General features: G+C 55.8%; 1 protein-coding gene across 5 annotated transcripts; it reads left to right on the forward strand.

Moving 5' to 3' along the window:
* The first annotated feature begins 14,495 nt into the window (after nucleotides 1-14,495).
* Nucleotides 14,496-22,869, forward strand: CCDC9B (coiled-coil domain containing 9B). 5 transcript variants are annotated; one of them, XM_049898850.1, is made up of 11 exons: nucleotides 14,496-15,699; nucleotides 16,529-16,642; nucleotides 16,949-17,056; nucleotides 17,541-17,693; nucleotides 17,838-17,963; nucleotides 18,647-18,834; nucleotides 19,144-19,199; nucleotides 19,745-19,798; nucleotides 19,883-19,982; nucleotides 20,542-20,584; nucleotides 20,659-22,869. In XM_049898850.1, the coding sequence occupies exons 1-11, from the start codon at nucleotides 15,688-15,690 to the stop codon at nucleotides 21,196-21,198; spliced, it is 1,494 nt and encodes a 497-aa protein (XP_049754807.1). In that variant the 5' UTR covers nucleotides 14,496-15,687; the 3' UTR covers nucleotides 21,199-22,869. The 5 variants fall into 5 exon arrangements, with proteins under 5 accessions (XP_049754807.1, XP_049754806.1, XP_049754810.1 ...); XM_049898849.1 differs by lacking the exon at nucleotides 14,496-15,699 and having other exon boundaries at nucleotides 15,879-16,642; XM_049898853.1 differs by lacking the exon at nucleotides 14,496-15,699 and having other exon boundaries at nucleotides 16,546-16,635; nucleotides 16,879-17,056.
* Nucleotides 22,870-25,599: the final 2,730 nt, after the last annotated feature.

The raw sequence follows: 25,599 nt of genomic DNA on the forward strand, positions 1-25,599 counted from the left end.
GCTGCAGAGAAGGGGACAGAGTGCAAAGAGGAAGGACCTCACGCTTCCTAATGGGCCTTGAAGAAGGTTCCATGGAGATGATGGGGCTTCAGGTGGTTTGGAAGGAAGGATAGGCTTTGAAAATTTGGAGTTAGGAGAGAGGGAAGGTGGGGATGCAGGAGAGGACTGTATGAACAAAGTTAAGGAGGCCTGAAAGTTGAATGTATTTTCAGGGAATGAAGAGAAATTCATATGGATTAAAAAAAAAAAAACAAAAAACCTTTGCCATCGAGTCGATTTCGACTCATAACAATCCTATAGGACAGAGTAGAACTGCCCTATAAGGTTTCCAGGGAGCATCTGATGGATTTGAACTGCTGACCTTTTGGTTAGCAGCCACAGCTCTTAACCACCACACCACCAGGGTTTCCTTCATATGGATGGCAGGGAGCTATTGAAGGCTTCTGATCTGTTGAGTGAGGCATTCGAGATGGAACCTTGAAAGGCCCATCAGACCCGGGTGTATAGGATGGGGTAGAGGTGATAAGGACACACTTGAAAAGTAAAGGAGTGGTAGCCTTATGTAACCATATGCAATGGGCAGCACTGAGCCAAGCTTCTGAGAGGGCTGGGTGTCCCATTTTTACAGCTGGGGAACTGAGAGACCACCTGGCCCCTGAGTGCCAGACTGGACGTGAAGGAAGACCAACTTTTCTAAGAGTAGAACATGGCCTTCAGCAGGCTGTTTATTAGGAAGAGAAGATTCTGGTTCGGTCCCATGGCAGGTCAGCAGGGCAATCCACTCAGGCTCCCCATCTGTGTCCTTCTGTTTCTTCAGTGATGTGGACCAGGGGGCCCTGGGGGGTGGGGCCCCCCAGGACCGTGCCCAGGGCCATGGCAAGGGGGGTTCCCAGGGGGCCCTGGGGGATGGTGCCCCCCAGGACCGTGCCCAGGGCCATGGCAAGGGGGGTTCCCAGGGGGCCCTGGGGGATGGGGCCCCCCAGGACCGTGCCCAGGACCATGACCAGGGGGGTGCCCGCAGTGATGAGGAGGATGGCCTCCGGGGCCAGGGGGGTGCCCTCTCCCATGGCAGTGCCCCTGTAGAAGGCCAAATGAGCAATGTCAGAGTCAAAGTTCAGTGCCAGTCTTATCCAAGATCACCCCTCCCCCTTCCCAGAGAGGACAAGGGACTTGGGGGTAGCAGCAAGGGGTTGTGGTGGAGGGTTGGGTGGCAGGGACAACATCTGACTGCTCCTAGCTCTGGCCTTTTGTCTTGATGAAGCCAGAGCACTGAGCAGACAAAAGGGAAGAACCTAGATTGATTGGCTCTACGACTCCCACTCCCTGGACCTTGGTCTATTTTATGTGTAACTAAGAGGCGGAATTATCTCATCTTTTCCCTTGCCTTACCCAGGAAGCCTTGCGGAGCGGTCAGAGGTTTTGCCATGCTAAGAACGGCAGGCAGACTGTACACAGAAGCCAGGGTGAGGCTGTGGGTGGTTACAGAGGAGCTCACTGAGGGCAAAGGGGAGACAGGAAGCAGGGTGGGGAAGATGCAGGAGATAAGGAGGGCAGCTAGAGGGTGGCAGGAGACCAAGGGAAGGAGGTGCCAAGGTGACTGCTCTCCATATAGGTAGTGTGTGTGTACACAGGTGTGTGCTGCATTTACAATCACTATCTATGACTGTGTACCTAGGCATGGGTGGGTGTGTGTACTTGCATGCTGGGTGCACAGATACATGCATATGGTGTGCATGTGCATGGATGTGTATACTTGACAATGGGGGTGTGTAAGCTCATGCCTGTCCCTGAGCAGGTGCCAGGCTCAAGAAACCAGGAAGAACAGAAGGTAAAAATCAAGGCTTTATTGCCTCAGGCAGAAAAGACCTAGAAAGAGAGTGGTTTTAACTTCTATTTTGGCTAAACCACTCCTGAGGTCCTAAGGCCAGAAGAGTTTCTTTGCTTCTTGCCACAGGCCCAGGGAAGAGGAGACAGCTCCTCACTTCTGGTGCTGGGGCACTAGGGCCTGGGGGAGCAGGGGTAGGTTTGGACCTCCACCCTAGAGGTTGGATTACTCCCCAGCCTGCTTCTGCCTCCTGGGGCTTGATAAGGGGCTTGGTATTGGTGAGAGAGGGGGAGAAGAAGCAGACCTCTGCTCCAGGGCTGAGACCTTCCTGTGACTATGTCCTTGCAGTCCCTGCCCCATCAGGGCTCAACAATACCTGGAAACTTACTTCCCACCTTGCCTGCATGGGTCACTTTTATAAGGCTGTTCTCACCATTGTTTTGTAATTCCCATCTAATGACTATTTCGGACTATGCAAATGAGATGCATGTGGCCCACCAAGGGGATTGGATAGCTTGCTAATAATGTAAATAAGGTGTGTGGCACCTTTGTGGGGGTGGGACCATGCAAATAAGGTGTATGAATCCCGAAAGAGGGGATCAGTCAGTTTTGCCATCCCACTAGGCTTAAAGGGAGACATGGAGAGAGAGGAGATGTAACACAGAAGGCAGGGAAAGACAGCAGAACTAGAGGCAGAAATCAGGAGATCAGTGCTAGATGGCTGCAGGGGTTTGGGCTGCAGTGGGGCTTGCCACGGAGCTAAGGGGTAAAATGCTTGCTCACAGGGCCCTGTGGCAGCAAGGCCCCAACAGGGACAGGAGGCTGAGGGCGAGAAGAAGCTGTCCTGATCCAGGAACTGCGTCTTGAGTCATACCCTGTTACTACCCTAATAAACCACGTAACTCTAAGTACAGTTCTTGAGTTCTGCGAGACCCTTGCAGCGAATTACGGAACCCAAAGATGGGACGGAGAGTACTGACGGGGGAGGAGCAGTTGGTGTCAGAGATGATAGAGTGGGACAGCAGTTTGGAAAAGTTGGACATTTGGGGCATCTTTAACCTCCACCTCCTAGGAACCAGCTTTGTGCTGATCCTTATAAAAAAAATTACTTATTTACTTTCCATGATTGTTCATGAGGCGGGGCTACAGCCCCAGGCCTAGGAGATGGCTATAGGGGTGGTGGCGGGGGTGGTAGCCAATGGGGGGAGACGTGGGGGGATGCTGGCAGGCCAGACGCCCCGCAACGTGGTTGAGGTTTGGGAGCCAGCCAGTTATCCAGCAAGGCTGTCAGGGTAGCCAGGAAAGCAGAGCAGCACAGAACAGGCGGAGAAGCAGCAGGAGAGAAGAGGGGCTGCTGGGGCAGGGAGGGAATGTGAGGGAAGGAGAGAGACAGATGGGAAAACACAGAAGAGAACGCCAAGGAGAGGGCTGCCACCGGCAGGGGGTGTGGAAGCGCTCCAACCTCCCCCCCCCCGCCCCCGCATCCTTCTCTTCTGCGGGGAAAGGCGGCTGCTCCCTGGAGGTTTGGAGGCCATGGCAAGGGGAGGAGGGCTGGGGAACTTTCCTACCTTCGGACCTGGACCTGCAGGTGAAGACGGGAAGAAGAGAAGCAGCTTTGGTCAATTGGCTCTGCGATGAGAACCTGTCCTCTCGCTGGCACTGACTTTGTGCCCATACCCCCATCCCAACAGGGCTCTCAGACCTGGTCACTTGCCAGACAATCGTCCCTTCATTCACTCACTCAACAACAGATATGTATCAAAAGGCACTACAAAGTTCAGTGGCACATCTCTGTGTGCCTGAGAGCTGGCAGAGTCCTCCAGGTGAGGAGGCCTGGTGCCCACTCAGTCAGCTGTCTGCCCTCCCAAGCTCCGCCAGGCTCCATGACACTAAAGGAGGCACTGGTCAGGGGCCAACCTATCCTTCTGCCTCCGTGCCCAGGCAGGTCCCACCTAGCCTTCCCATCGGTCCCTTGTGTCCCACTCACTTATCTCAGCCCAGCTTCTGCTCAGCCCCTCAGAGCTGTTTGTTGGCTCTAGGCCACTACTCATGCCTTCCAGCTACTCTGGCTCATCTCTGCATTGCCTTCCTGCAGGAAGTCTGCTTAGATTAGGCCATCCTGCCTGCCCAGCTGCTGGTCCCCTGGGCTCATCCTACAACTTGCCAGCCTGAGTGGTCCTGGGTGTTCTGAAGTGCTCCCTTGGTAGGACTCGCCTATTTGATGAGAATTATATTTCTTAAGATCCAGGGTGGTCTTTGGCTCCTTTTGAGGCAAGCCAATGGTGTAGTTGCCACATGCTGGGTTCAGGGCTTCAAACCAGTGAGACCATGGCCTCACTGTGAGCATGAACCCTACATCCTGGGCCTTGTCCACCATGGGAGAAGCACCTGCCTGTTTTACTCCTGAGGCTGAAGAGTTAATCAGATGAAGGATGTGTGAGCTTGTTTCTTAAACTGTAAAGTGTTCTACAAAATATAAAGGCCTATCTTCACATTGGCCCTACCACCGCCATGATACTCACACACACATAATGCACACTGCTTGGCTGCAGAAACTATGCTGGCTAATCGCCCCTGCCTTCACCACCCCCCTTCTTTCTCCAGGCCTTCCACCCCACAGCCTCCCAGCCATGGTGCTTACCTGGGTCCATCTTTTCAGGGCAAGAGAAGGCAGTGACGCAAGGAACGCCTGCAGGTTACCAGGTAGAGTTTAGTTTATTGTAATCTAAATCTTAGTCTCTTCTCTTCCCAGGATGCACACACACAGCCTCTTTAAGGGATCAAGGGGACCAAACTGCTCCCTCTGGCTTAGCTTGGTAGCCGATATGGAGCTAGCACTCAGTAGGTACCAGGCATGGGTGTTGAATGCATACAGCAGGTTCATCCAACGTGGTGACGTGGTGGATAGACAGCAACAGGCAGACACCAGCTGCCCCTGAATCATACCTTGACACTTGACACCCAGATCCACCCCTAGACTCACAATTATGTGTTAATTCATTTGCATTCAGGCCAGTTTCATTTATGTTGGTTACTTGTGTTGCGTGCCTACCATGCACCAGGCCATGGTGCCTCCGCCCCTACAGCCTCTTCTCCCTGTGTAAACACCTAGCTTACGGGCAGGAGAGGGAGGCATGGAGAGATGAATGTGCCTAGGTGGAGAAGCGCAGGATGGATTGGCGAGTGGGGGCCTCTGGGACCCCAGGAGACCCTGTGATCTTTGCCCCTGCAGCGCAAGTGAATGAAAAGCCTCCCAGGGTCCTAGCTGCCTGTCCCTAACCCACCCACCAGGATTGAAAGTTTGGGATCTGATCCATTTTGTTATTCACCAATAAACCATGCTGTCGTTGGATGGAGCTACTGAGGTTTTTAGGTGCCAAGGTTAGCCTCGTCTTGCTTGGGGCTGGTACGCAATTCACAATGACAACCTCGAATGGGTGCATTGCACACATAGCATGTTCATTTTTTTCTGACCCGCAAATCAGGACCAAATACTTGACATCAGGGCTTTCTGGTGCTCATATGTTTGCTGAACATTCAAGCACAAATGTTCACATGCACACACACATCGCTCATGCAACAGCCCCAGCCCCTTTCAAGGGTCCCCTGCCCCTCTGGAGCTGCCCACTTCTCCTGGCTTCTGCTTGCAGCACAAATGCTTAGCTGAGGTCAGCCTCTGAGCTGTGCCCACTTTCCGCCTCATCCTTCCCTTTAGTGAGTGATGGAGTGGTAAGAGACCAACAGGGCTGGGCTTGGGGGACGGAGTGGTAAAGAAAACCTTAGGGCCAGTCAGGATCCAGTTGGAAGAAGGAGACAAGAGGCAACAGGCCTTGGGCTGGGAGGGGTCCCTGGAACAGTCCTGGAAGTGAGAGCCTCTCCCCCTGAACCCCTACCCAGTTCAGGCCAAGGTGTCTGAGGGACAGGAGTGGGTGGTTCTGGAAGGGACCTAATGCAGTACCATCAGTCCTCAGCTAAGCCCCTCTGCCTGGACAAGGCAGAGGCTATAAATTCAATTGTTCCTCAAGTAGAGAGCAGAGAGGCCCAGCCGGGAGTGTGGGCAGGGCGGATACACAGCACACACACACATTACATTCACCAGAGACACAGACCAACGTGCACAGGTGCATAACACCCACACAAAGACACACAAAGGCACAGGCTCAGCTCACACACATCCATGCACAGCGAGACCCAAAGCCCTCAGAGAGACCACAACCTCACAGACACAGAGCCCACTGTCACAGAGACCCTCCTGCCCCTGCCCATAGCAAGCAGTGCCGGATCCTTACCTGAGAGTGTGGAGCAGGGGAGAAGGAAGTCTGAAGCTGTCTGTCCTTGGGTGTATTTGTACAGTGCAGGGAGGGGCTGGATGGGTCAAGGTGCGCTGGGGGGGAAGGGGTCGTGGACAGAGGGTGTGGGAGGACTGGGAGGGATGAGTTAATCTTTAGCTTGGCAAAGAACAGCTGGAAGCAGGATGTGTGTGCGGTAAGGGGGTGATTAGAGGGTGGGGCACAGAACAGATTTGCCTGGTAAATAGAACCAAGACAGGCGGACCAAACCTTGGCAGGGCTATTCAGCACCCAAGGGCTGGCTCTGAACATTTGTGGAGCTCCTATTGAGTGCTGGAGTCCCTAGGTGGTGCAAATGGTTAACGTGCTTGGCTGCTAACTGAAAGGTGGGCAGTTCAAGTTTGTTAGAGCTATCCACTTGTGGTATTTCTATTATAGCAGCACTAGATAAATAACTTAATATCCCCAAGAGAAATGAAAACATGGGGGCTCACAAAGATTTATATATGAATGCCCATAGCAGCTTCATTTGTAATACCTAAACACTGGGGACTTCTCTACCGTTCATGAATAGGTAAACGGACAAGCCACATGCATTCCATGGGACCTTACTCAGCAATGGCTACACATTACAGCATAACTGAATCTCAAAACAGAGGCCAGACAAAAAGGATACAGACTGCATAATTCTGTTCATAAAACTCTAGAATTTTATGGAATTCTAGAAAACGAACACTAACTGATAGTGTCAGAAAACCGATCAGGGGTTGCCAGGGGATAGTGTGGTGGGGGTGGGGATGGGTGCAAGGAGGGATTGAAAAGGGGAACCAGGAAATTTTGGGAGTTGCTGGATTTGTTCATTATCTTGATTGTGGTTCTGGTTTCATGAGAGCATACCAACATCAAAACGTGTCAAAATGTACAATTGAAATACGTACAAGTTTACTGTAGGTCAATTGAACCTCAATGACAGCTGCAAAAACACAAGTAACATAGCCACATCAGAGAACGATTTGAAAAATGGGAGGAGGAAAGAGTGATTCTTCCTTCTTTTCGGTGTGCCAGGGACTTTTACAATATCAAGTCACTCATGTTAGCTATTGGAGGCAGGTGTTATTATCACCCCATCTTTTGTAGATTAAAAAAAAAGCTGTGGTTCAGAGGAGTTAAGACACTTGCCTAAGGTCACCCAGCCAGTGTGTATTTAGTCCCAGTCAGAAATTGTCTGAGCTTAAATCAGGGGCCTATCTACAGAAAATCGGGGCCCTGGTGGTGCAGTGGTTAAGAGCCACAGTGTGCTACAGCTGTGAACCAAAAAGGTTGGCAGTTCAAGTCCATTAGCCACTCCTTGGAAACCCTATGGAGCAGTTCTACTCTCTCCTATGTGGTCACCATGAGAGGGAATTGACTCCATGGCAGTGGGTTTGGTTTTTTAGCTTATCTACAGAAAATTGCGCCTATGACAATTAGCGTTAAATTGCTGAATGATCTTTCACAGCTTGTCATGGAAACTGCGATGGCCAACAGGAACTGCTCATTAGCGCTCCTCCTCAAGCAGCGCCTGTTAGGCCTCTGGCTGGGCCCCTTCTCCATGCTACCTTGTCATTTTAGGAATGCTCTTTTGAAAAATTGCAGCCTACTTTGGTAACATTATGGGTGAAGGACCTTGGTTCATGACTCCAAACCAAACCCGTTGCAGTCAAGTCGATTTCAACTCATAGCAAACCTATAGGACAGAGTAGAACTGCCCCATAGGGATTCTAAGGAGCGGCTGGTGGATTCGAACTGCTGATCTCTTGGTTAGCAGCCGAACTCTTAACCACTGGGCCACAAGGGTTAGTAGACTAGATTAGGAATTACTAATTGATTGGGCCCACATCTGCTGTAGGCCTGCAGGGCTTGGAGGCCAGTAGGGCAAGTGGGCTCCTGGGAGGGACAGAGGGGAAGTTATCAAAAGTGTGGCACCCTGCAGTGTTCCCAACCTCCAGCCCACACAGTGTGCACAGTGCTATCTGCTCCCACTCTCACCCCACCCTCACCAGCCCTTCAAGCCTTCCTCCTCCAGGTAGCTTCCTTTTCCCCTTTGGGCACCCTGGGGCATGACCTCCCTATCCCCAAGCCCTAGCTCTTGGCAGGGAGCCAGAAGGAGAGGCCTCTGTCCTCCCAGACCCCCACGGCAGCAAGCAGGGCTGTAAGGCTGAGGAGTGGGGTGGGGGCTTAGTGCTCTGGGTTCCAAGTTCAGGACCTTAGTTCTCGGCGTTTCTGGAATCAGGGCCTGAGCACAGGATCTGGGTCATGGCAGCCAGGCAGTGACATGAAAGGAGGAGGTAGTGCCTTGATGGGAGTGGACAGAGAAGATGGGACAGGCCAAGCAGCCTGGTGGAACCGGGAGACCTGCCAGGAGGGAGAAAGATGTCCACAGGAGTGGGTGCTCTTTGGGGTCAATTTATAGTAGAGACTTTATGTTCAAGGAGGCTCTAGGGGGTGCAAATAGTTAACGTGCTCTGCTGCTAACCAAAAGATTAAAGGTTCGAGTCAACCCAGAGGCACCACAGAAGACAGGCCTGGTGATCTATTTCTGAAGACAACTATTGAAAACCCTACGGAACACAGCTCTACTCTGACACACATGGGGTTGCCATGAGTCTGAGGTGACCTCGTGGCAACTGAGGACTACGATGTATGTTCACGCCCTTCTTCCCCTCCCAGTCCTCAGACTTTGAGGACAAGCACAAGCCTCAACCCCCTTGTGTCCCCTCTACCTTTCTGCCCTGTGCATCACAGATAGCAAGTATTCACTAAGAGCTTGGATTTATTGCCTGGCTGAGCGAGGTGGTGCTTCCCTGACAGAGAGCAGCAGAGTGGGGAAGAAAGGAGCTCCGTGGAGTGAGAAGAAACATTTCTGAGGTGAGGGAGCTGGAATCAGGGAGAGGAGAGAAGAGGAGGGGGCAGGAAGAGGCTGAGGGGTGGCTCCTGCTGCAGGGAAGGCAGTTGTGGGGGCTTTGGGTGGGTGAGGAAGGGTTACCCTGAGGGCCAGAGGCAGGATTTTGGCCCTCTCTTCAACAGCAGTGGATTTTTGAATGGTCTCTATGAGTTGGAATCAACTTGAGGGCAAAGGTTTTTTTGTGTGTGTGTGGTTCCCAATCCCAGCTCAGCAGAGCCAGCAAGGGCTTCCTGCCTCCTGGGCTGCCCTGTGGGGTGGGGAGGGAGGCAGGACAGCCAGGTACCTTTATAATGGTTTCTCATGGCATGAGGGCAAATATCTCCCCACCCTGGCCATGGGCTGGAGACATAGGGATGGGGCTATTGGCCTCAGTGAATCAGAGCAGGCATGGGGGAGAAGGTCCCCGCCCAGCCATGAAGATTCCTGGGCAGGTCACTAACCCTGATCTCCAAGGAGAAGCTAATAACACCTGGGTCACTATGAGTCAGAGTCGACTTGATGGCAGTGGGTTTGGTTTTTTTTTTTGCAAATTCACAGATTTCAAAGCTTGAAGAGATCAAAGGACATCACATGTGTGTGGGCTTTGGAGGTGTTGATATAAGTGCAAAATGCTATAATTATTATTGCTGTCAGCATAAGCATTGATGATGTATTTGCTATCCTGGCCTCATTGTTCCTTCCTCTGCTCAGCACTGGGGCTCTTCCTCTGTGACATTTCACCACCGTTGGCTGCTGGTACTGCTCAGAGCATTTCACCCGCAGGTTCCTGAGACATTCCCTCCCTGCCCCAACCTCCCTGAAACAACCTCCTTCTACCTTGGAAGATCTGGGTTTGCCCAGAACCTCGGGGTGTTTCAAGATGCAGAGCTTTCAGTATGAAAATGAGAACAGTTTCAGGCCAACTGGAATGATTGGTCACCCCACTTCCCTTACGGTGACCACCCTGTCCCCTGCCTGGCACCTGGCGGCTCATCCTGTTCCCACACATCTGGTTGTCCTCTCCCTGCCTTGACGCCTCTAGGCGACAGCCACTGCACTGTGCCTCCCATGGCCACTTCAAAGGCTATTCCTCTTCTCAGCGGGGCCAGGCCTGCTCCCACCAATCCCTTGGCCTTCCATTGGGCCTCTCCCTCCACCTCTAGAGGCTGTGCCAGACCTTTCCCCTAGAGGGAGTGACCCCTCACACACCTCTCTCTCATGAGAGGTCCCTGTGCTGAGCTTCAAGGAGGGGTGGACATTGCCCAGTGAGCCTGCCAGCCTCTCTGTGGCCCTTTGGCACCATCCCAAACCTTGCCCCACAAGACCAGCTAGGGCTTTTCCTTCCTCTCGGTCCAGACGAAGAAGTATCCTGGGGCCATACAGGGTAACCTTTCTGCTCCCTGTATCTGTGAGGGCCCCCAGGCCTCAGACCTAACGTTGTCTTGGCTCCCCCCACCCAGCCACTGCGTCCACCCCCCAACCATGTTAGGGCTCTGAGGCCCCCAAGTTCCCCCTGGTCACTCCCTCTCTCCACCCCCCACTGCCCTACGTGGCCTAGACCCCTCTCTCCGGCACCTGGACACTACCTCCTAACTCTGCTTCCTAAACCACTGAATGGCCTCATCAGCCCTCTCCTCTAAAGCCCGCAGTGAGTCCCTCTGGACTACAGGGTCAAGTTTACCCCCTGAGTCTACTCTTCAGGAACTTCCCCAACCTGCTCAATGTCTTCCTCCTGGAAAAGCCACTGCCACTTCCCTGCCTTTCGCTGTGCTGCTTTCCTGTCCGTGGGATGCCCTCTCACTACCATACCCTTGCCCGAGTCTTTTTCATGCTCTTGAAGCTCATCTCCTTCTGGAAAACTCCCTGACCTCAGTCTACGGCTGCCTGGTCCTGGCAAGTGTCTCTGATGTGGAACCTGGGTCATCACCCCTTAGTCCTCTCGTTGCCTAGGCCAGGTGACACACAGCATAGGTGCCCTGCTAAATGGTATGTCGTGAGCAAGCCCTGACGAGGTAGCCCTTGGCTTCTGGTTGCGGGCAGCTCTGGACTGGGGGTTGAGGTGGAGGCGTCTGAGAAAACACTGTGAGTTCTTTATGCTCCCACCATAGGGAACAGAGCCTTAACCAAAGGAGACCCCAGGGGCTCAGCACCACACAGGGTTCCCCCCTACCCCCCACTGCTGGGCCTGGGACTGGAAACTCGTGATCCCTAGCCCTGAGTGTGTCCTGGAGAGCAGAATGGAGGGGTGGATCCCCGGACCAGACCTTGTTCTGCCTCCTGATGCCTCTAAAGGTTAGATCTGGGCCTCGCCCTGCTCTGACATTTGTGTTCCTGGGAGGGTTGTGGCCCAGACTTTGTCCCTGGCAGCTGGAGCCCACACAGGGCTGATCCCTCCAGTCCTACCCCTTGGACCCTGGGTCCTCCCCACCCAGGGCAAGTGTTGGCAGCTTCCAGAGGCCTGGCCTGGCCTGAGAGGCCTGCACAAAGACTTCTAGTCAGTAGGAGTCAGGACAACAGTTTCTTGAAACAGGAAAGGTCACGGGAGTGGGGTGGCGCAGTGGGTTTGTAGGAAAGGAATGTCATGCTTTAAGCCACCTTCTTGGTCCTTCCCTGCTCCTTCATATTTTGAGGGTCACCTGCCTAGTAGCTGGGCTCTCATGCAACCCAGCCTTGCCCATCCGCTTCCTCCTCAACACTTACTCACCCACCCGGAGCCAGCAAGTGGAGCCACTGGCCACTAAGGGCTCAGCCCAGCCAAGGAGGATGTTTCCTGAGCCCTGGGTTGTGAGCCTGGGGCTGGGCCTGGTGGTATCCAGAGGCAAGTGTGGCCCAGTGACTGTTTCCAGGAGCACCAAGCCCAGCTGGGGACAGATGGCAGCCAGAGCCTGGGGCTTCTGAGAGAGCAGGGTGTGGAGGAGGGGAGCAGGCAGGGAGCCTGGATTTGCTGGCAGGGGACACCATGAAGGGAAGTACTGAGAGAACTCCAAGTGTGCCTCAGGGTCTCCCCCACCAGGTCACAAACAGTCCCCATAACCTATGTGTTCCAGCCCCAGCAGGCTAATGGGAGACAGCCTTTGGAGCCCTTTAAAGGACACTGTGGAGGATATAGGGTTGCTATGACCTGAATCAACTCAAGGGCAATGAGTTTGATTTTGGTTCGGTGGAGGGAGGGTCTGTCCACTTGGACAGTGGCTACCACGGAGTTACCTGAGGCAAGCAGAGAACTATTCTGAACCTTACTCTGAAAGACACACTGTTCCAGGTGTGACATCAACCATGTTATTTCATCTACTCAGAGTCCTGGTGATGTAGGTACACCCTCATTTTATAACTGAGGGCCTGAGAGAGAAAGAATTTAACTAAAGCCACAGTCAGGGAGGGGCTAAGTTCATCTGGAATCCACTAGCCCACACTGTCTCATGTCACCGCGAGACTGAGGAGAAGGCCCAGGACTAATCTTTTATTGATCAGCCATCAACAGGGGCAGCCGGTCAGGAAACAGTGAATAAAGTCTGAGAAGTCACCCCCGCCATGGGTGGAGCCTCGCCAGGTCTGTGCTCTCCGCGTGTGGTCCACAGAGTAGGACCTCCCTTCCCAGAGTGGGGGACCCCCAGACTCGCTGCCACCTCGTCCTCTGGGTTGGCTCCGGGTCTGTGTACTACAGACCAAGAATACGGTTCACCCCCGGGGTGGGGCTACCTACCAGCAGAGCTGGCAGCCGGCCAGGGAGGGTGGGGAACTAGCCAGGGAAGAGATGTGACCAGCCCGTGCCCCTAGGTGTTGGGACAATCGGCCCATCCCTGGGCTAGGAGGGAGAGGGAGGTCACAGAGTGAAGTATCAGCACAAACAGCGCTGGCGGGGCAGCCGTTGAAAAGGGCACTGGACCGGGTGTCAGCCCCGCTGCTAACAGGCTGTAGGCCCTAGGCAGACGGTGCCGCCTCTCTAGGCCTGTTTCCTCATCAATAAAACAAGGCCTGTACCACCGGGTGGTTCTCTAGAACTGGCGGAGTTGGGAGGAGGGGGTTCCAGAGACCTGGGGGAGAGGAGCTGGGAGCAAAAGGAGAGGAAAAGGGGAATTCACCCCGCTCCTCCGCTCCCAATAGCCAGGTGCTCGTAACTTGACTGCCCCCTGGTGGTGGGAAGGAATAATCGCGCGTGGCCTCAAAGGGGAGCGTCAAGCCTGTCATCCCCCTGCCACCCGGGGACTTCTCCCCAAGGCGGGGCGGGAACATTTTAGGGTCCTTCCCCATCCACCACCTTCCTTAGGGCTGCATGCATTCCGGGCAGAGGTAAAGGGAGGCACAGCCTATGCACAGGATACTGCAGTTACACACAGGATAACATGGGCTCTCCACTCATATTCATTCTGCAAGCGCCGATGGAGGGCACTGTGCCAGGCACTGGGGATCCAGAGGCACTTGGCACACCATTCCTGCCCTCAGAGAGCCTCTTCCGAATGGGGGAGCAGCCAGGCAAACCACAGACCCTGGAGAGAGTGGGAGAACGCTGGGGGTGCTCCAAGGTGCTAGTGTTGTGTGAGTTAACACTGGGGAAGGACTCAGTCAGCAGCTGTGAGCCCTGCCCTGGCTGGTGGTTTGTCCCAGACACGTGGGCCTCCAGCCTGTTGGGCTGGGAGGTTTTTGCCTCTAGATCAGGGGACTCTCGCCATACAGGCCCTTCCAGAAGAGCTGGGTCACCCTGCCTACAGATTGGCCGGATTTTTACCTGGGCCTGCTGCTCCACCTGTTCCTCCTGCCGTTCTCTGCCCACTCTGCCTGGGAACAGGGGCCGGGGGGTGGCAGACCTTACCTTACTCGCGTGGCCTCCTCTGTCTACGCTGCTACTCCCCAGACTGGGTCTGGGGTCCTGGGTTCTAAAGAGGGTAGGGAACATAGGTCTTGGCTGCCATCTCCCCCCACTCCCAGGCCAGTGCGTTGTGGGCCCCCAGCCCAATAACATGGTGGGGGGTAAGTGATGGGAAGCTTGACCACCACCCAGCCAGGGCTCTGCCCCGCCCTTCTGAGGCTGGGCTGCAGCTCAGCAGCCCACGTGGGGTCTGGGAGAAGAGGGTGAGAGAATGAGGGAGAGTGTGTGTGTGTGTGTGTGTGTGTGTGCCCGCGCACACACACACGCAGGAGGCCCAGCGCGAGGAGCCTAGTGCGTCACTGTCGCTGGGAAAGTAGACGCGTCTGACTCAGTGGGAACATCCGGCAGGAGGGGAAGATGAGATCGCAGTGGCATTTCCAAGCAGGATGGGAACTCCGGGGCGCCGCAGACCGGGTGTGGGGTCAGGGGTGCTGTGTGAAGGCCTGGACAGGAAAGGGGCTAAGTATGGTGTGGAGGGCGGTGGAAGGGGCAGTTCCAGGGAAGCCGTTCCAGGCTAGACCTCCGGCTGGCTGGGCTGGGCTGGGCTGGGCTGGGAAGGAGAGAGAGGGCAGCTGGGCTATCTGCCCTGGAAAGAGAAAGGGACAAGTGTGGCCTGGGTTTAGGGAAACTGAGGCCCAGTCTGTTAGGATGTGGGGAATGCAGGGGCTTCTGAGCTCACCACGTGGCCTGGGAGTTGGGTCCCTGTAACTACTGAAGAAGGCCTCCTAACACAGAGGGACCACCCCTGCCTGCACAGCCCTCAAGATCCAAGCCTCAGAGGTCCCCCTGGGAGGGGGGTGGGAGGTGCTGCCAGGTGAGCTGCCTCTCTGGGCAAAGACCAGCCTCAGCTCCATGGGGGAGATTTGGGAAGAGTCTTTCCCAAGTAGGGCCCCTTCCTTTCTTGGGGTCAGAGAAAAGGCAGGGGTCCCAGGGGAAGGCAGCAGGTGGGCCAAGTCCAGAGAGTCTGAAAGGACCAGCCCTGGAGAACAAGGCTGGCGGGGGGTCGGTGGCCTGGAGTTCTGGAGTCTGAGAGGGGAAGGCTGTTGGCCAGCTTGGAGCTGGGATGTCAAAGGCCCTAGAGGAAGACCCAGCTTCCTGTACCAAAGGGCTAGAAACCCAAACAGCTGAGCCTCTCAGGCATGGCTGTACTTTAAAAACCAGAGAGGACAATGTTCAGCCTAAAGGAATGAATGACTAATGGTGTTATTTTAGGTATGTGGTATTATTTGGTGACCTAGGAGGGTGAACTTCTTGATCCCCTTGAATTACTTAAACCACACAGGACAGCTGAGGTACGTTTGGGGAGGGGACTCTCAGACCACGGGGCTGGATGGGCTCGGCTATGCCCTGTAGGCCTTTCTCTACTAGATGGGAGGGACACAGGCCTCCAGTGGTTGCCCATCTGTCTGCTGGGGCCTGAGCCTCAGGTGACCACAGGGCCTGGGTAGCCAGGGCCTCCTTTGTGGGCCTGGCCCACCAGGGAGAAGCTCTGACGGTGTGTCTGGGGATGCTGGAACAGGGCAGGGAGAGGTGCTGGGCAGGGCAAGCTGGCCACCAGTGCCCTGGTCCTTGCCCTCCCAGAGTGGATGGGTGGGGGCGGTGACCGAGGCGTTCCTGGCTGGGAGCCCAGAGGCGTCTTTTGTAATCACAACATGATCTCGTGTGCTGAGCAGTGAAGCCGGCAGGGAGAGGCCGGCAGAGGCCTGGCTCCAGGGCTCCGGCTTGCCTCCTGCCCTGGCTCCCTCGGGGCTGCTCTGGAATTCTCTCGGTGCCTGCTGCCGCCATGCACTTGGCTGTGAGTGGCACCTTGCCTTGGCGGGGGGCTTCTTGGGGCTGGGGTGGGGGTGGCTGGGATACCAGGCTGCCACACTCTGAGGGCGGCTGTGGACAGCTGGGCCTGGGAGGAGGAGGGCTGTGCCTAGGCAGACAGGGAGGGGGCTGGGAAGGGGTGCTGGCTACAAGAGACCCTGCAGCCAGGTGGGGAGGGACCTGGGAATCTTGCTCCAGAGGAACGGCCTGCCCAGGGTGGCTCCCCAGCTGGGCCTGCCTAACGAGGCGGACTCGCTGGGACTGTCACGGCCTGGAGAGGCTGGGCTTGTGGGAGCGGTGCCTGCCCAGGGCGGGTCCAGGCCTGGGGAGTGGGGTCCAGGGCCTGGGAGTGCAGAATGCAGCAGGGGTCTCTCTTTTTTCTGTGGTTCTGGGCCTGGAAGCGAGAGAGCCCCCCCTCGACCTCTTGAATCCCCTGGCAGCTTCCCAGTCACGCAGGTTCTGCTGCCAAAGCCATTTATAACTCCCATTCCAGGCTCCGCCTGGCAGGAGAGCTCCCTGGAGAGCTGGGGGAGGGGTACCCCACTGCTGGGAGCTTCAGGCCTGGGTCCAAGGAGGCCTGTGACCTGAGTCCCCAAGAGGTAGAGGGACAGCAGACAGGCCTAGTTGGGGAGGGGTCTTGGAGCCTTCCATGTGCACTCCCAGAGTAACCCTCGTCCCTCCTGTGTGACCACAGCCCAGGGTCTGAGGTCTGCTCCCTGGGTGTGAGAATACGGTTAGGTAGGTGAATGAGAAAGTTAGGGAACTGGCAAGGAGTGGGCCTAGCAGCCAGGAGCTCGGGCCCCCTCCCTCCGCAGGGACCTCCTGGGGCCGAGTCCCCATTGAGCAGGCAGGAGGAAAAGGACGCGGAGCTGGACCGGAGGATAGTTGCCCTGCGCAAGAAGAACCAGGCCTTACTACGCAGGTACCAGGTGAGGGCGCCATGGTGGGCCGGGAGGACGGACATGGCTGCCACTGTCCTGCTGACCTGAAGACCCCGCATGGCGAGCTCTCCCAGCATCCAAGCTTGCATCAGGCTCCGGAACGTGTCTGGGCCTGGGGCCAGGGTTCGGGTGGGTGTGGTCCTCTCGGTGGTGTGGCCGCAGGTCTGGGGACTGTGATGAGGTGCCTCTGCCCCCTGGTGTCCCACTGGTGTCTCTCCGTGTAGGCCTGTCGGCGTCTGTATCTCTGTGCGTCTGGGGGGCCATGGCCTGTGCTGACCCCGGGCCCTCCCACAGGAGATCCAGGAAGACCGGCGGCAGGCAGAGCAGGGGGGCATGGCTGTGAGCACACTGCAGCCCCTCCAACCTGACAGCCTCACTGTCACCATCAGCCACGTTCCCGGCGTAAGCCTTACCCCAGGAGACAGGGCTAGGCAGCAAGGGTTGGTGGCCCAGCCCTTGTTGGGGTGGGGGGGTAACTCTTCTCCTCCCACCTACAGTTCTGGGATGTACCCACAAGCTCCCACAGCCCAGACCACTGCTGCCACCAAATAGAAGCCTCCTTATCCCTTTTCCAGCCCCACAGTCCTACACCATTGCTCCTGAACCCAAAACTCCTGGGACTAAAAACCCTACAGGAAGTGGGGGACAGCTGAATGCCAGGAACAGTGTCTGAGGGACAAAGCCCCACTGTCCGAGTGCCCTGGATTTCCCAGCTCGGAGATGACGGCCACTGTGGTATCTTGGGTCCCGGTGGCCCTAGGCCCTGGATAACCTAATGCCATTGGCATGTGAGAGTGGCGGGAGTCAGCTTCTCCGAGGGCATTCCAGAGAGGGCCAGGGCTCCCAGCACCCAGCTCCTGCCCAGCTCTGTCTATGTGGCCTGCAGGAGAAGCGAGTGGTCAGCAGGAACTGGGCAAGGAGCGGCCTCGGGCCCTGTGCAGCCAGTGCGATGCTCGAGGAGGAGGACGAGGACCATGCTGCTGCCTTCTGCCTGGGGGAGCGGGTGGAGCTGGCTGTGACCATGGAAAACAAGGCCGAGGTGAGTGTGTGTGTGTGTGTGTGTGTGTGTGTGTGTGAATGTGTGTGCGCAAGTGTGTGTGTGCGCGAGTGTGTGTAGGGGGGGCGGGGAAGCCAGCCACCAGGAGGGCAGACTAGTCTTCCCTGGCTCTCTTATCTCCCTCAGGCCAAGAGGATTGTAAGTGAAAAGCCCCCGAGAGCAAGGAACCAGGGGGCAGACGAGTCACCTGGAGGGGCCTTTGGAAGGAGCCCCCCAACACAGATCGCTGCCAGCTCAGACACTGCACGGAAGGTACGTCTTTAAGGGAGGACAGGGACATGAAAGTGGGGGTCCTCATTTGGGGGAGGCAGAGATGCTGAGTCAGGTATGTCCCTATCTGAGGGAATATGGCCCAGGCAGCATCTCCAAGAATTCCCACTCATCCTTCCTTCCTCTGGCCAGTCTCCACTTTGGGTGGCCTTGCAGAAGCCGCAGTAAGAGATAGGGTAAGCCAGGGATGTGATCCAGCCCTGTGTCCTACCCAGCCCAGCTGGATCTGAAGCCCTGGCCCCTTCCTGGACCACTGTGTGTGGAGGTGGGAGTGGGGTGGTGTGGGTAGGGCTGGCCATGTGCCAGGTGTGACCTCTAGGTGGCAGCAGCCCCTAGTCCTTTCTCTCTATGGCTCACAGCCTCTGGGTGTCCCTCCCACTCTGTAACAACCTTGTGGGATAGGTACTATTATTATCTCCATTTTGCAGATGTGGAAATGATACACAGAGAGGTTAAGGAACTTGAGGAAAAACACACAGCTGATAAGTGGATGGAAACCATGCCCACGCAAACACAGCATGTTAGAGATGGAACAGACCGAATTTTCAGATGGGGAAGTCGAAGTCCTGAGAGGGGTAGGGGTTGATAGCAGCTCTAGGTCTCCGTTCCAAGCCCAGTGGTCTTTCTGCTTCTCTTCCATGGTGCTGAGAACCTTCTCCTCACAGGGTGCTCGGGAGCCCCGGGTCCCAGGCCTAGCTCCCTGGCGGCCAGCAGGGGCGCTCCCAGAGGTGGTCTGGGACTATGACCAGTGGAAGCAGGAGCGGGAGCAGATCGACCTGGCCCGCCTCGCCCGGCACAGAGACCCACAGGGTGACTGGCGCCGCCCGTGGGACCTGGACAAGGCCAAGCCCATGTGGGTGGTGGGGCCGGGCAGCTTGCTGGGCTGATACACGTGGGGACCTGGGGGGTAGGGCTAACTGTGGGCGCTGCTTGAGGGCTGGTGGGACCTTCCCCAGGGTGGTGCAGCTCTACTTTAGCCCCCGACTGGACCCTGGGCTCAGGGGACACTCTGGGTGCTGGGTCTCCTGTCTCTTTTTGGGCAACCATCTCCCTGCTGCCTTCTGCTCTTGGGCTGGGGTGTATGGCAGTGTCGGTGGGGTCCTGCTGCAGTCTCTGTCCTCCCTCCACCCGGCAGCCTGACTCCCTCTCCCTGTCTACACAGGCCGAAGGACTCCAGCAACCCCAGGGAAGAGGGCTCAGCCAGGGGGGGCAAGAGGGGTGAGTCAACAGCTACCTCATCCTGCTCCTTGGCTCTTTTTCACCTCTCACCCCCCTCTTTCTCTGCCTCTTGGTTTCCCAGTTATTTTCAGATCTGGAAGGAATCACTGAAGAACGTCTTCTCACTTGGTACAGGGGAGGGCACCACGACCTCCCTCCCCTCCTCCAAACCCACAGCTCTTGCCCCAGGTTCTGACTCCAGAAGGTCACAAGAGGAGGCGCACGTCAAAGTCTGACCTGGAGTCCTTCGGGAGGGTTGGCCCCTCCTGGGTGGGAGTCCTGCATTTGCTGCCCCTGCCTGCCTGCCAGAACAGGGCTCTATGCATTGCTGTTCCCTGTATTTTATGCTGAGAGGAAGCTGGGGCTGGAGAGATGTGGTCACTTGTCAGAGTCACCCAGCACAGGACCCAGCTCTCAAGACCTCCCAGGCAGGGGTCTTTTCAGGAGGCAGAAAACCCACAACTGGACCAAGAGGACTAACACCTTCCTGGTCCTAGGGGAGCCTTCGTGACCCACCCTATCCCCATTTCCTTTGCCTGCCTTAGGTGCCAGGGGCCACCGGAAGCTGCAGCCTCCACCACTGCTCCCTGATGGGAAAGGTGAGTTGGGGGAGGAGGAGGAGCAGGATAGAGCCAGGCTGTGATGGCTTTCTTCTCCTTGACTTGGTGGGCCATCTCTCACAGGTGGTACCACTCGGGGTGGGCAACATGGCAGACCCTCCATGGCACCGGCCACAGGAAGCAAAGCCCGGGGGAAGGAACGGCTGACTGGCAGGGCCCGCAGGTAACAGGTGGCAGGGGGCAGAATCAAGGGGGGCATCTGGGGCTCCTGATTTCCTGGATCTCCCCTGCCCCTGGGAGGGCAGGACCAGTGCAGGTCCAGGTGCCTGCTCTGGCCCCTGGGGCCTCTACCACCTGGCTGACTGCTGCCTGGCAGCAGGTTAATGAGATGCTGGGAAAGGCCACCAGCAGCACTCAGAGCCTGGTGCCCAGGGAGGCTGGCGGTAATTACAGCAGTTACTTGCCCCGGGGGAAGTCAGTCTTGCCTTTCCCAGGCAGTGCAGGCAGGGACACGTCTGGTGTCCCCACAGAACTCAAGGTGCTGCAGGCTTGGCCATAAACAGCAGCTGGGGACCTGGGATGGGGCCAGAGGAAGTGGTTGGATTTTTGGAACATGGTCAGGCTGGCGGGGGGAGCATCCTGGAGTCTCATTCCAGCTCTGTTCCCTCCTGAGACCTTTGGGCTTTAGCTTCTCCCTGGAGAACATGGCCATCGGCTCTGGAGGGGGCGACTGAAGTGGGAATGGGTAGGAGGAGGGCCTGCCCTGTGTTGTGTTTCTACAGGTGGGATATGAAGGAAGACAAGGAGGAGCCAGAGAGTCAGGAGGTGGGTACTTGGGCCCAGGATGGGGTGGGCTGGGACAGCCTGAATCACCAGCCACAGGCGATCTGTTGTTTCAGGGAAGCCAAAGCACCAGAAAGACTCCACCTGAGGAGGGACATGGACAGAAGCAGAGCGGGATGGAGCCGGCTGGGCTGGAGAATGTCTCGACCACCAGCCCAGCTCTGGCATCCCCAGAGGGGCCAACGGGGGAGTCAGGGGCTTTGGCAGCCAATTTGGCCCCTGGATCTCCACAACAGACTGACTTGGCTCCCCTTGACCTCTCTCTAGGAGGGGCCAGAAGCTCTGGGCCTGAGGAAAGCATGTGTGTGCTCAGTCCAGGGCCTGGGGCCCAGGAAAACCCCGTGTCCTGGCCAGATGGTTCAGAGCAGCCTCTGGGATGGACCGATCACCAAGCCGAACCAAAAGTCCAGACTCGCTCTGAGCTGCAGAGAGGAGCAGGGCCCCTACAGCTCAGAGAAGATGGGTCTGGCAAAGTGGGGGCCCAGCAGGGCCTGGCACCGAGAAGCAGACCCCCGAGAGGAACCGGCCAAAGGGCAAGAGGCACAGGAGGTGTGAGGAGCAGGACAGGGGGTCCTGGGCCTGCAGGGAGATGCTGAGCACAGCTCCTGGCAGCTGGGGAGCCGGGACGGGAGAGGAGGCGGGAAGAGATCAGTTGAGAGTCTTCTGTGCGATGAGCGTCTGGCTGCTGGAGGCTTGCCCCAGGCTGGCCGAGCAGTTTGGCAAACTCTCTGGCAGAGCGATGTGATGAGGGCAGAGCTGTCTCCTTCCCCGTGTCTCACCCACACTTCCCTGTGCACACGTGTTTTCACATGCAGGGCTCCAGCCCTGCTGTATTCCCTTGGTCAGCCCTGTCCTGGCCTACTGCTGCCCAGGCCACAAGGCTACCCCGCCATGGTGGGGGGACACGGCTTGGAAGCCCTTGGCACCTTGCTCCTTATCATCCCCAGAGGCCTGGGCTCTTGCCCCAGCTACCAGCTTCAGGTTCCTCAGGTTCAGGCAGCCTCAGCAGCTGGCATGGCCAGTGAAGGCCTGGGCCCTTTCCCACACCCTGCCTTGAACCCAGGTAACTCATAGACTGTCAGAACCAGGGGAATCTCAGTAATCGCCTGCCCAGCCTTCTCCCTTTCCTGAAGAGGGGCTGAGGCCCATAGAGGGGAAGGCCACACAACTGGCAGGGGCTGAGCTGGAAATAGAAAAGTAGAATTAGATCTTCTCTGGGAAGCGCATGGTTTCTGGAAAGGCCTCCTCCCTGAACTGGGATGGTATGGGGTGGGGGCCTCCTCTCACCACTGGATGGGAAGAGCTCACCACTAGGAACCCTTGCAGGTCAGCCGTCACTGTACCCAGGGTCACTTCCTGCCCACTCCCACTTCCTCTCCCCCCACCACCTCCCCTAGCCGTGACCAGGCTAATGCACAGACTCAGACAGGGACTCAGGAGACAGAGAAACAGCGACTCCATCTAAGTATGACAACAGGACTTGTCTCTCCCAGTTCAGCTCCATTCCTGCCCTCCCCTGGGGCCCACGTCTGGTGAATTATCCAGACTCCGCACAAGCTGTGGCTTCCTCTCAATTCAACAAACATTTCCTGAGCACCCACTACGAGTAATCTGGCCAGTGGGCGCTGGTGACTTTGCCAACAAGAGGGAGGGAAGAAACCCAGTAATCCGGCATATCCAGGCTGACAGCTGGAGCTGAATGGCCTTCTTGGCTGAGGTGCCTAGCAGGGGCTGGGGCAGGATGGTGTCAGGCCCCAAAGGGAATGGCCCCACTTCTGCTTGGCAAAGGCCGGTGTGCCTCTTTCTTGTGATGTGTGCTCTTTGCTCTTGAACCCTGGTTTGGATGCCACAAGTGGTCCCCTCCGTCCCCTCCTTAGTGGCTCTGCATGGTGGTTCCTCTCTGCTCAGGGTCTTGGGCTCACTTCCTCTCTGAGGGCTTCGGGGAGTATCTGCATGATCCCCAGAATTTCTCCACTGTTCAAAGTGAGGCCTAACCTGTGGGGTCCCACCGCCTCCATACAGGAGGCATAAGGATCAGGTATCTCTTCAACAGATCAGACCATTGGGGCGCGGGGGCTTCTCAGACTTTAATGTTCAGATTAATGCAAATTCTAAGTCAGGAAGTCTGGAGTGGGCCTAAGAATCTGCATTCCTAATAGCTGATGCCTACGCTGCTGGTACCAGACTACACTTTTTGAGTAGTATATGGATATATATATACACACACACACACACACATATATATATATATATATATATATATATATATATATATATATATATGGAGGGTTGGGGGGCTAAGACTGACTCTAGGTTCTAAGGGCTGGTGTCTGGATGTATGGGGGATGGGGTGACAGCTGTCCATGCTGGGTAAGGGTGGGTGGGAAGTGGAGGCTCCTGGGGAAGATAATTTAGAGGGCAATGAATGGGTGTTGCCACCTTCCCGTGGTGGGGAGTGAGAAAGCTGGTTGGGAATGGGATGGGGTGAAGGAGAGGGATAGAGATCGCAGGGGTTGATGGGAGGAATTTGAGCTCGGGGAACACCCTATGCAGATGGGAGGAGGACCCCTGTAAGACAGGCTGGGCCAGGGTGAAAGACTCCAGGCTCAAGTTTTCCTCTTGCCTTCCAGTCACACGTATGTGGCTTTGGAGGGCGCCACAGGCCCTGAAGCCTGTGACTCCCAAAGGATGGTGCCGAGGTAGAGCAGAGCCCTTGAATTTGGATGTCTCCACGAGCTCTTCTGATCAAGAATTTGAATTACAAGATCCACACACTGCTCCCAAACCCCCAGTGCTGCCAACTGTATACAGTTGTGCCTTCTTTAAACACTAGATGCATGTCTGCCTATGGGATGGGGGATGTAAAAATCGGCCGAGCTCTGGTTCAGCCGTCACAACAGGATTTACAGAGGCGGGAAAGCTGGGCAGAAGGGCTCTGGACAAACAGGGCTTCTCTCCCCAGGGGTAGCATCCAGAAAGATGTTGGGAGAAAGGATGTCCTGCGAGTCGCTAGGGGTTGCATAGTATGGAGACTGGGCACAGGGCATTCTCACTGTAGGAAGATTGTAGTGCAAGGCAAATAACACAACTTTCCTCAATAAAGGGGAGGTCTACCTTGGGGTAAAGGGAGCCAGAGCTATGGTGCCACCCCTCCTGCTCTCTGATGGAGCCTGCTATGGAGTAGACACCCACCCCCACCCCTGGGCATCATGAAAGGCTAGCTGTATCTCTTTCTGGCTCCTTTGTTCAAAGGCTTGGCTGAGTCCTCCTCTGGCTGCCCTTCTCTTCCATCAACAGACAAGACTCAAAGGGGGGCAGCTAGCTCTTCCCTAGACAAGGCTATCAGAAACCCTGGCACAGAGCTGGAGGGACTGAGAGAGGAGAGGACACTAGTAAGGAGGCAGCAGAGAGATGACAGCTTCACCTGCAGCTGTAAAGTGAGGAGGGCGGAAGAGGCCCACTTTCCTTTGGCAGCAGGGCAATGCAGGAGGGGGTGTTTTGTGGACAGGCAACATGGTAGAGTGGAAGCAGCACAGGCTGGAATCCCAGACTGGGTCTGAATCCTAGGTCTGCCATCTGCTAGCTGGGTGACCTTGGTCAATTTTAACCTCTATAAGCCTCAGCTTCCTTATCTGCAAAATGGAGCTAGTAATACCTACCTTCAAGGTCGAGAAAATTAGAGATAAGAGAATCCAAAATGTACCCGGCACACACAGTAGGCATTCTATTAACAGTAGCCAGCATATAAAGGATACTCAGTGAATAAATGAAGTAGCTATTTGGTGTGATCTCTGACTACTTTGTTTTCTATCTTCTCTTAGCCTCGCCTTCACTAGGGGGTCAATATGCTCTCAGGGAAACAGGGATGGCTTGTAACGTTAGTCCAGCCCTCCAGGACAGTTAGCTTCTTTTAATCCCTCTAGGTGGTCGTCTAGTTATAAGCCTCACAAAGAGATTCTGCTTTCATAGGGAGGGTCCCCTGCCCTCAGCCACCAGCTCTATGACAAGGATGTCTTCAGCACTTGCCTCTAACTTCACATACTGGCTCTTAAACAGCTCAGAGCGGTTCCTCTTCTGTCTACATCAGTAGTGATCTTATGAAATCCCACCACAATGCTTGATTCTTCTTTTCCCCAGAAACAAATCCCCTTATGGAGTTTGCTCCACGCCTCCCAGAGTTGAGTTTTGTCACCCAAAGGGGCACCATGACTCTATTTCCTTATGGTCAAGGAACGACTGGGAATCACCGGAAGCAGGGAAAAGTGCCCAGCTATCTAACAAGGCACAAATTTAGAAGGTTTAACCACCAATCAGCTCCAACCCCAACCCTGGCCTCAGGGACAAGAGTAATAGGAAAAGATGGCACTAGCCCCCAAAAGAACAAAGGAAATGGCAAAAATTCCCATATGGTCCTTTTTATTTTGGGGACTAAGCCATGGGCTCAAAGGGAATAAAAGAACCTAACGACACCACTTCCCTTTTGCCTTTAGAGTCATTTATCAGTGTCCACAGACCCAGCCACAGCATCTTTCTGAGCAAGGGTTATCAGGGTTTATGAGGAAGGCCTGACACAGGGTGACTACAGCCTTACTGAGGGGGCAGAACTTGAGGCCGGGAAAGGGAATGAGGGGAGCCAGCATAAAGCACCGACTGGGGCTGCTTTCTCTCAAAGAGTCTGCCAGCCTGACGTCACAGCCCCTCATTAACCATCCACTTGACGCTGGGGAAGTGAAATAGTGCAGACCTGGCCGAACGTGGCACCCACTGCTCCTTTTAAGGGCTGTCTCGAGGAGCAGCAGGCCAGGGCAGGAGGTGAGGAAGACGCACCCGCACCTTTGTGGGCGAGGGAAGGGAGACTCCTGCAGACCTGCCTCCTTCTTAACACTCTCCAAGGCAAGTTCTGTGCAACTGTGAAAAACCACTATCAGTGTATGCCTTTTCCCTCTTCTTGTAAACTCTGGGGACAGTGTTTCCTGTCCTCCAATAGGACAGCTGAC

The sequence above is a fragment of the Elephas maximus genome, chromosome 10 (genome assembly GCF_024166365.1).
Source record: "Elephas maximus indicus isolate mEleMax1 chromosome 10, mEleMax1 primary haplotype, whole genome shotgun sequence".
Lineage (NCBI taxonomy): Eukaryota > Metazoa > Chordata > Mammalia > Proboscidea > Elephantidae > Elephas > Elephas maximus.

Coding starts and splice junctions, on each gene's coding strand:
- CCDC9B (XM_049898849.1), top strand. CDS start 16,460: ATGAGAAAGTTAGGGAACTGGCAAGGAGTGGGCCTAGCAGCCAGGAGC. Junction 18,835..19,143: donor CTGGACAAGGCCAAGCCCAT/GTGGGTGGTGGG, acceptor CTGTCTACACAG/GCCGAAGGACTCCAGCAACC. Junction 19,200..19,744: donor AGCCAGGGGGGGCAAGAGGG/GTGAGTCAACAG, acceptor TGCCTGCCTTAG/GTGCCAGGGGCCACCGGAAG.